General features: G+C 41.7%; 1 protein-coding gene across 1 annotated transcript in view; it reads left to right on the top strand.

Annotated features, from left to right (window-relative positions):
- Positions 1 to 9,832, top strand: part of neto1l (neuropilin (NRP) and tolloid (TLL)-like 1, like) — a 156,285-nt gene extending 146,453 nt beyond the window's left edge. Inside the window, exons 9-10 of the mRNA XM_038973246.1 lie at positions 8,055 to 8,670; positions 9,772 to 9,832. Of these exons, the coding sequence (XP_038829174.1) occupies positions 8,055 to 8,670; positions 9,772 to 9,832 (677 nt within the window). The remainder of the gene's footprint in view (positions 1 to 8,054; positions 8,671 to 9,771) is intronic.
- The last annotated feature ends 726 nt before the right edge of the window (positions 9,833 to 10,558 follow it).

A 10,558-nucleotide genomic window follows, 5' to 3' on the forward strand; every position in this document is an offset into this window, starting at 1 on the left:
GACGAGACATCAAACATGCAAAAGGACAATATAGGAGGAAGGTGGAATCCTATTACACCAGCTCCGACACTCGTCATTTGTGGCAGGCCTTGCAGACGATAACGGATTGCAAAGGGAAACCCAGACGTGAGTTTCCCAGCGATGCAGAACTCCCAAACGAGCTAAATACCTTTTATGCTCGCTTCGAGGAATTTAACACTGTGCCTTGGGTGAAAGTCGCTATTTCACAAGGACAGAATACCAGGGCGCTTTCTCAAAGCATGCACAGACCAGCTGACAAGTGTCTTCAGGGACATTTTCAATCTCTCCTTGTCCCAGTCTATAATCCCAACGTTTCAAGGTGACCACCATTGTCTGTTCCCAAGAGCTCCAAGGTAACCTGCCTAAATTACTATCACCCTGGAGCACTCGCATCTGTAGTTTTGAAGTGCTTTGAAAGATTGGTCATGACACACATCAACACCATCTTCCCAGACACCCTAGACCCACTCCAATTCACGCCCCAACAGATCCACAGATTACGTAATCTCAATTTCACATCACACTACCCTCCCCCACATGGACAAGAGGGGAAATAACTATGTGAGAATGCTGTTCATAGACTAAGCTCAGCGTTCAACACCATAGTCCCCTCCAAGCTCATCACCAAGCTAGGGATCCTGGGACATAACCCCTCCGTCTGCAACTGGATCATGGACTTCCTGACGGGCCGGCCCCAGGTGTTGAGGGTAGGCAACAATACCTCCGCCACGCTGACCGTGTCAATGTAGTGTGTGTGAGTGAGTGAGTGAGTGAGTGAGTGAGTGAGTGAGTGAGTGAGTGAGTGAGTGAGTGAGTGAGTGAGTGAGTGAGTGAGTGAGTGAGTGAGTGAGTGAGTGAGTGAGTGAGTGAGTGAGTGAGTGAGTGAGTGAGTGAGTGAGTGAGTGAGTGAGTGAGTGAGTGAGTGAGTGAGTGTATGGCAGCGGTTCCAAAACTAGTGGTCACAACCCCATGTGGGGTCGCCTGATATGAAAATGGGATCGCAGAAGAGTTTTAAAAATTGTGAAAAATAAATATATATATACAAAAAAAGTTACAATTATATTTATATATATACACTACCGTTCAAAAGTTTGGGGTCACTTAAAAATGGCCTTGTATTTGAAAGAAAAATACATTTTTTTCCATTAAAATAACATAAAATTGATCAGAAATACAGTGTAGATAGACATTGTTAATGTTGTAAATGACTATTGTAGCTGGAAACGGCAGATTTTTTATGGAATATCTACATAGGCGTACAGAGGCCCATTATCAGCAACCATCACTCCTGTGTTCCAATGGCACCTTGTGTTAGCTAATCCAAGCTTATCATTTTAAAAGGCTAATTGATTATTAGAAAACCCTTTTGCAATTATGTTAGCACAGCAGCTGAAAACTGTTGTCCTGATTAAAAAAGCAATATAACTGTCCTTCTTTAGACTAGTTGAGTATCTGGAGCATCAGCATATGTGGGTTCGATTACAGGCTCAAAATGGCCAGAAACAAAGAACTTTCTTCTGAAACTCGTCAGCCTATTCTTGTTCTGAGAAATGAAGCCTATTCCATCCGAGAAATTGCCAACAATCTCGTACAACGCTATGTACTACTCCCTTCACAGAACAGCGCAAACTGGCTCTAACCAGAATAGAAAGAGGAGTGGGAGGCCCCGGTGCACAACTGAGCAAGAAGACAAGTACATTAGAGTGTCTAGTTTGAGAAACAGACACCTCACAAGTCCTCAACTGGCAGCTTCATTAAATAGTACCCGCAAAACACCAGTCTCAACGTCAAGAGTGAAGAGGCGACTCCGGGATGCTGGCCTTCTAGGCAGAGTTGCAAAGAAAAAGCCATATCTCTGTCCAGTGTCTGTGTTCTTTTGCTCATCTTAATCTTTTCTTTTTATTGGCCAGTCTGAGATATGGCTTTTTCTTTTCAACTCTGCCTAGAAGGCCAGCATCCCGGAGTCGCCTCTTCATTGTTGACATTGAGACTGGTGTTTTGTGGGTACTATTTAATGAAGCTGCCAGCTGATATGGATTTCACATGACTGGGAGACAGATATGCTTCGGTTAGTTACAGATACCTTTAAAAAAAAATGGGCCTCACAATGTGCCTCAGGATCTCGTTACGGTATTTATGTGCATTCAAATTGCCAATCGATAAAATACAATTGTGTTTGTTGATCGTAGCTTATGCCTGCCCATACCATAACGCCACCGCCAGCATGGGGCACTCTGTTCACAACGTTGACATCAGCAAACCGCTTGCCCCACACGACACCATATACATGGTCTGCCGTTGTGAGGCCGGTTGGACGTACTGCCAAATTCTCTAAAACGACGTTGGAAGCAGCTTATGGTAGAGGAATTAACATTCAGTTCTCTGGCAACAACTCTGGTGGAGATTCCTGCAGTCAGCATGCCAATTGCACGCTCCCTCAAAACTTGAGACATCTTTACCAATGTGTTGTGTGACAAAACTGTACATTTTAGAGTGGCCTTTTATTGTACCCAGCACAAGGTGCACCTGTGTAATGATCATGATATACCACAACTGTCAGGTGGATGGATTATCGTGGCAAAGGTGAAATGCTCATAAACAAATTTGTGCACAACATTTTAGAGAAATAAGCTTTTTGTGTATATAGAACATTTCTGGGATCTTTTATTTCAGCTCATGAAACATAGGATCAACACTTTACATGTTGCGTTTATATTTTTGTTCAGTGTACAATTTAAAATATACACTAACGGTCAAAGGTTTTAGAACACCTACTCATTCAAGGGTTTTTCTTTATTTTTACTATTTTCTACATTGTAGAATAATAGTGAAGACATCAAAACTATTAAATAACACATATGGAATCATGTAGTAACCAAAAAAGTGTTAAACAAATCAAAATATATTTTATATTTGAGATTCTTCAAATAGCCACCCTTTGCCTTGATGACAGCTTGGCACGCTCTTGGCATTCTCTCAACCAGCTTGAGATAGTCACCTGGAATGCATTTCAATTAACAGGTGTGCATTGTTGAAAGTTAATTTGTGGAATTTCTTTCCTTCTTAATGCGTTTGAGCCAATCAGTTGTGTTGTGACAAGGTAGGGGTGGTATTCAGAAGATAGCCCTATTTGGTGAAAGACCAAGTCCATATTATGGCAAGAACAGCTCAAATAAGCAAAGAGAAATGACAGTCCATCATTACTTTAAGACATGAAGGTCAGTCAATACGGAAAATAACTTTGAAAGTGCAGTCCCAAAAACCATCAAGCGCTATGATGAAACTGGCTCTCATGAGGACCGCCACAGAAAAGGAAGACCCAGAGTTACCTCTGCTGCAGAGGATAAGTTCATTAGAGTTACCAGTCTCAGAAATTGCAGCCCAAATAAATGCTTCACAGAGTTCAAGTAACAGACACATCTCAACATCAACTGTTCAGAGGAGACTTTATGAATCAGGACTTCATGGTCGAATTGCTGCAAAGAAACCACTACTAAAGGACACCAGTAAGAAGAAGAGACTTGCTTGGGCCAAGAAACACGAGCAATGGACATTAGACCAGTGGGAATGTGTCCTGTGGTCTGGAGTCCAAATTGGAGAGACACGGTGTGGGTGAACGGATGATCTCCACATTTGTATTTCTCACCGTAAAGCATGGAGGAGGAGGTGTTATGGTGTGGGGGGGCTTTGCTGGTGACACTGTCTGTGATTTATTTAGAATTCAAGGCACACTTAACTAGCATGGCTACCACAGCATTCTCCAGTGATACTACATGATTCCATATATGTTATTTTATAGTTTTGATGTCGTCACTATTATTCTACAATGTAGAAAATAGTAAAAATATAGAAAAACCCTTCAATGAGTAGTTGTTCTAAAACTTTTGACCGGTAGTGTATATTTATTTAAACTTTTTCTCCCCAATTTTGTGATATTCAATTGGTAGTTACAGTCTTGTCCCATCGCTGCAACTCCAGTACGGACTTGGGAGAGGCAAAGGTTGAGAGCCATGCATCCTCCAAAGCACAACCCAGCCAAGCCCCACTGCTCGCTTAACCCGGAAGCCAGCCGCACCAATGTGTCGGTGGAAGCACAGTACAATTGATGACCGGAGTCAGCTTGCAGGTGCCCGGCCTGCCACAAGGAGTTGCTAGAGTGCTATGGGACAAGGCCATCCCAACCGGCCAAGCCCTCCCCTAACCTGGATGACGCTGGGCCAATTGTGTGCTGGCTGTGAAACAGCCTGGGATTGAACCCGGGCCTGTGGGAACGCCTCAAGCACTGCGATGCAGTGCCTTAGACCGCTGCGCCGCTCGGGAGGATGATTTAAAATATTACATGACATTACATTTCATAACACTTTTCACAACAGATTAAGTGTGTGCCCTCAGTCCACTACTCTACTACCACATATCTACAATACACAATCCATGTGTACGTGTGTGTAGAGTGTGTGTGTCTTATCATGTGTATGTGTAAGAGAGAGATGATAGATTGCCATGCATATTATTAATGTTAGCTCTCCGTGTTCATTTAAGTGCCAGCCGTGCTGCCCTGTTCTGAGCCAATTGTAATTTCCCTACGTCCCTCTCTGAGGCACTGACCACATGACTGGACAGTAGTCCAGGTGCAACAAAACTAGGGCCTTGTTGATAGTGTTGTTAACTTGTTAGAGATAGACCCCTTTTTTTCAAATTTTCGCCTAAATGACATACCCAAATCTAACTTCCTGTAGCTCAGGCCCTGAAGCAAGGATATGCATATTCTTGATACCATTTGAAAGGAAACACTTTGAAGTTTGTGGAAACGTGAATTGAATGTAGGAGAATATAACACAATAGATCTGATAGAAGAAAATACAAAGAAAAAAACGACCACCATCTTTGAAGGGCAAGAGAAAGGTCCCAGTTCTAGCCATCACTCTGTTTGTAATTCCGATAGTGTCAACAAGATGGCAGCAGTGTATGTGCAAAGATTCAGACGGATAACTTGAAGAATGAGTGAACTACAAGACTTTTAGTGTGAAGTCCCAAGGTACATTTGGGCAAATTGTGAAGGAGACATTCGCATTCATATTAAATTTTTCTGCAAGAATATCGTCAAATCTGTATACTTGGACTTTGATTTAGCTTTCCAAGTATTCGTAGCCATATTATAAGTTCAACATTTGCAAAACAACCAGTTTTCATAACTCTGAATAATTTCTGTCCAAAATGAAAAGGCATGCTGTCGTACAAGGTTAGTAGCTACATGGTACGACATATACATGGCTCATTGGCTATCTAGCTAGCTTTGTTTGACCTTGATTGGTGCTTATTTGACAAAGATACAGTCGTTCAAGTGATGACCGCCCGCGTCATCGGCGTGCCATGAAGGCGTCGCGCTCTGACCAAATATGGTGTCCTCTAGGATATACTACACCCCAAATGATATAGTGAAGTCTTCTTACGTTCTAGGACCTCTGAGGAATACATACGAACGTGATTTGACTCGTTGAAACAACATTTAGGGTGAGATTTTCACAGATTCCTTTCTTTGCAAATTTAACGAGATACAAAATTGATCATGCATGCTATATGGACCTTTTAAGGAAATGAAAAAGGATTTTATCAAACAAAACGACACTTAATGTTATCTCTGGGAGCTTTTGGATGATAAATCAGAGCAAGATTTCAGAATGTAAGTACACATTTCACCTTCAGAGGTGAATTTATCAAACCTATCGCGGTGAAAAAAGTGTTGTTGTTAGGAGCTCTCTTCAAACAATAGCATGGCATTTTTTTCGCAGTAATAGCTACTGTAAATAGGACAGTGCAGTTATATTAACAAGAATTTAAGCTTTCAGCCGATATAAGACACTTATCTGTACCGACATTTGTTGTTTCTCTAAAATCTACGATCTTGACATAAGGCGCTGCATGATTTACAACTGTTCCTTCGACGGGACGCCGATTTAAATCATTTTCCACACACAGTCTGTGCCTGTATTTAGTTCTCATGCTAGTGAGGGCTGAGAATCCACTCTCACATAGGTACGTGGTTGCAAAGGGCATCAGTGTCTTAACAGCTCAATTTGCCAAGGCAGGATACTCTGAGCGCAGCCAAATCCAGAAATCTGGCAGTGACTTCTGATTAAATTAAATTCTCACAGAACCACTTGTTGCAATTTCGATGAGGCTCTCTTGTTCAGATATCGGTAAGTGAACTGGAGGCAGGGCATGAAAGGAATAACAAATCCACTTGTTTGTGTCATCCATTTCGGGAAAGTAATTGCACACCCAGCTCTCTCAGGTGCTTCGCTATATCACATTTGACATTGTCTGTAATCTTGAGTTAATTTGCATACAAAAAATCATACAATGATGGAAAGACCTGTGTTGTCCTTGTTAATGCAAACAGAGAAGAGCTCCAACTTCTTAATCATAGCCTCAATTTTGTCCCGCACATTGATTATAGTTGCGAAGAGTCCCTGTAATCCTAGATTCAAATCATTCAGGTGAGAAAGAACATCACCCAGATAGGCCAGTCATGTGAGAAACTCGTCAACATGCAAGCAGTCAGACAAGTGAAAATGATGGTCAGTAATCAAAACTTTAAGCTCGTCTCTCAATTTAAAGAAACGTGTCAATACGTTGCTCCTTGATAACCAGCGCACTTCTGTATGTTGTAAAAGCGTTACATGGTCGCTGCCCATATCATTGCATAGTGCAGAAAATAACGAGAGTTCAGGGGCCTTGCTTTAACAAAGTTAACCATTTTCACTGTAGTGTCCAAAACGTCTTTCAAGCTGTCAGGCATTCCCTTGGCAGCAAGAGCCTCTCGTGGATACTGCAGTGTACCCAAGTGGCGTCGAGAGCAACTGCTCGCACGAGCGTTACCACTCCGCTATGTCTCCTTGTCATGGCTTTTGCGCCATCAGTACAGATACCAACATGAGCAGCAGCTACGTTTGGCTACATACGAACCGCTAAGTGGAATTCCCGCAAGAAAGTAACGGTTAATATGATTGGATGTTAATTATTTGACTAGGCTACCTGTATTTGACATTGTGTTGTTATTTCGCTGAACACTAGATGGTTTAATTTTATTTTTGGCAGTGAAACGAGGCTACTCAGGTGAGAGAAAAAACTCACCCAAATGTATAGCTCCGTTGGAAAATATAAATGGACTGTTTGAAACTGTGAAGAAGAAAAAAAGTGCAAAAATTAAATAAATAAATAAGATATATTTTATGTGAATCACATTCTTTTTTGGCGTACCCCCGACAGCATTCCGCGTACCCCTGTTTGGGAACACCTGCTGTAGAGCATCTTTTGTTTCCAGAAGATGACAAAGTTATCTATAAAAATTATTCCAACAGAGCTACAGTAATCTTTTCGCCAGGTGTGAAATCACATATGCACACACATACATGCATACATACATACACATTACACACACTCACACACACTTTTACACTCATCATTTGCTGCTGCTACTCTGTTCTTTATTTTACTCTTATTATTATCTATCCTGATGTCTAGTCACTTTACCCTTTATCCTTCATGTACAGATCTACCTCGTACCTCTGCATATTGATCTGGTAATGATACTTCTGATATATAGCTCCATTCTTGTGTATTTTATTTTATTCCTCTTGTGTTGCTATTTTGATTATTATTTTTAAACTCTGCATCATTGGGAAGGGCTCGTAAGCAAGCATTTCACGGTAAAGTCTACATCACTTGTATTTGACGCATGTGACAAATAAGATTTCATTTAATTTGATTGTGTGTGTGTGTGTGTGTGTAAGTTGGCCATTTCTTAAAGGGGCAGCCCCGCACAGTGGAAAAACTATAGAACTGCAATGTGTTTCACCACATGGCTGCATTCACAAAGATGGAAGCAGAAAACAACATACTCTCTAAAAGAGAAACATTCAAATGTCTCCTGATCACCACTATTTGCTCCTCTCTCACTGTCTCTCTCCCTCCCACCTATCTCTCTATTTCTTTCCTTCTCTCTGCCCCCATCTGTCTCCCTCCTCCAACAGAGAAGAGGAAAGCCAATATCCTGGACAACCTGAACAACACAAACGGCACCATTATCGGCGTCACCTGTTGTATCGTCCTCATCCTCCTCATTGTGTCCGTCATCGTTCAGATCAAACAGCCCAGGAAGAAGTACATCCTCCGGCGTGAGGACTTCGACCCCACCATGTTCCAGGAGGTCTTCGAGCCGCCGCACTACGAGCTCTGCACGCTACGGAGCGCCACGCACGCCACTGCAGCCTCCGCGGACCTAGTCGACCTGGCGGAGGACTTCGAGAACTACCACGCGCTCCGCCGCTCATCCTCACGCTGCGTCCATGACCACCACTGTGGCTTCGCCTCCAACCCGGGCTCCGCCCACCTGTCCCAGCTGTCACTCAGTGGGCGGGGTAGCCGCGGCAACCTGAGCACGCGCGAGACCCTCCTCACGGACCTTCCACCACAGCCGGTACGGCCGCTGCTGCCCAGCGTTGCCACAGGGAACCGGCGTAGCATACTGGTGATGAAGCACAGCTACTCACAGGAAGCGGCCGACAACGGGTGCGACCTCGATGACGACCTGGAAGAGGTTCCCACGACGAGCCACCGACTGTCGCGTCACGAGAAGGCAGTCCAGCGGTCAGTATCTATAGATTTTCAATGATCCATGGTCAATCAATCCATGTCAATGAAGACATCCTAATAGAAGATGTCATGGGGGAGGGTGACATTGATTTTCTTCCTTTTTAAACATTTTTTAATCCCCCTCTATTTTTGTTCTTTCTCTCATTCTTCTTTTTTTTTTTAGGTTGTAGCTTCCTTTTTTGCTTTGATCTTTGATCTTCCTACTTCTTGTCAACTCTGCTATCATCCATAAAGAGTTATGCTGTGGTAGTGAGACCTGCCCCCTCACTTTCTTTCTCACCCACTATCTTCCTCCCCTCCCTGTCTATTTATCTCACTCTCTATCTCACTCTTTCACACACATTCACTCTCTTTCTTTGTCTCTGTCTCTATATTGCTTTCTTTATCTATCTATGTAGCTCCAACCCATGCTCAGTAACAAGAAACATTGCCAGTGTCCTTGTTAGGTTTTCAGATATCCATCTTGAATTAAAATACAGATTTATGATGTGCAAATAGAGTGCACGACATTTGCAATGTATCAGACAAACACACACCTCTTTTCTATAGAGGACATGTAGATCAATTCAGTCTGTAGTGACTCTCAACAGAAGGGCTTGTATTGGTGCCTGCCACTGTTAAAGAGATTATGGGTTAATCAATTTTGAATGCAAATAACTTTATTTTGTAAACTCAAAAGATACAAACACAAATAACTTTGTTAATAGTAAAAGTTAACTGTGTTATTTTTTTTATGTGGTAAAGTTGGCACAAATCTGTTTTCTTCAATTATATTTGATTGTACAGATATCTGCACCTTGATGGCTTGATAAATTAAATTCACTTCTTGGACTTCCAAAATAACTTCCAAGATAAAGTACCTTTGCTATGCATGCACTATGTGTGCTCTACTGTATTCAACCTGTATACCTGAAAAAGTCTTGTTTTAACTATAATGTCCAGCACAGCCATTTCTATGCATGCAAGACTTCCAGAGTTCAAAACTCTGTTGAAATGTTCTGCTTTTATGTAGCCAATATATGCATTTACAGTACATATGATAATCTCTATGCAAAAAAGAGTTTGATATTAAACGACAGAGCGGTGACATTTCAGGTTCTGCCTCATTGGCTCTTTGAGCAAACACGAATCAGAATACAACACGACTAGGGTGTAAGGCAATCTCAAGGTAAGCCCCCCCCCCCCCCTTATACAACAATAAACATATTTTATGTTTCTGTGTAGGTCATCGTTTGACCATTTAAGTCAATATCTCAGTAATGGTAGTTTTATGTAGTTTTGATGTTGACTTTTTTGTGAAGTTATTCTGGATTTAGTTTGTTTTGTTTGTTAGATTTTTTTTATATGGTTCATTGTTGTCATCAAGATGGTTCCTCTGCTTGCGGCCATCTTGGTTTATGGTGAGTTTTTGTGTGAAATTTGGCTGCTATTTTTTTGCGTGGTTGATTTGAAGCTCATGTATGTGTCCTCTTCTTACCGAGGTCATATCATGAGCAACATTTTATTATTTATTAGCATGGACTTTTCCAGTCATCTTCTGTTGAACCTGTGGAAAATAAGGATGATTCTCACCTTTAACCTGTATTTCTTTTAGCCTCGTAGCACAAACAGATCATAGCTGTATTATTTAACATACAGATATTTAATTAGCACACTTTTAATTAAGCACATTAATAGTACTACATACACCAATACTAAAGTCACAGTCCTCATTCTAAACAAGTTAGTCACCTGGAATGTTTTCAGACATTACTAAGGTTTACTGAAGTCACACTTACACGGTATTCTCCTGTTGTCTTGACTTGTTGAATGAATGAAATACTGAACATGGCTTTTCAAGCCTACTAGTCCATGAGCCAGACCCCCAAATATGATCTGTACA

The sequence above is a fragment of the Salvelinus namaycush genome, chromosome 33 (assembly GCF_016432855.1).
Source record: "Salvelinus namaycush isolate Seneca chromosome 33, SaNama_1.0, whole genome shotgun sequence".
In the NCBI taxonomy this organism is placed as follows: Eukaryota; Metazoa; Chordata; class Actinopteri; order Salmoniformes; family Salmonidae; genus Salvelinus; species Salvelinus namaycush.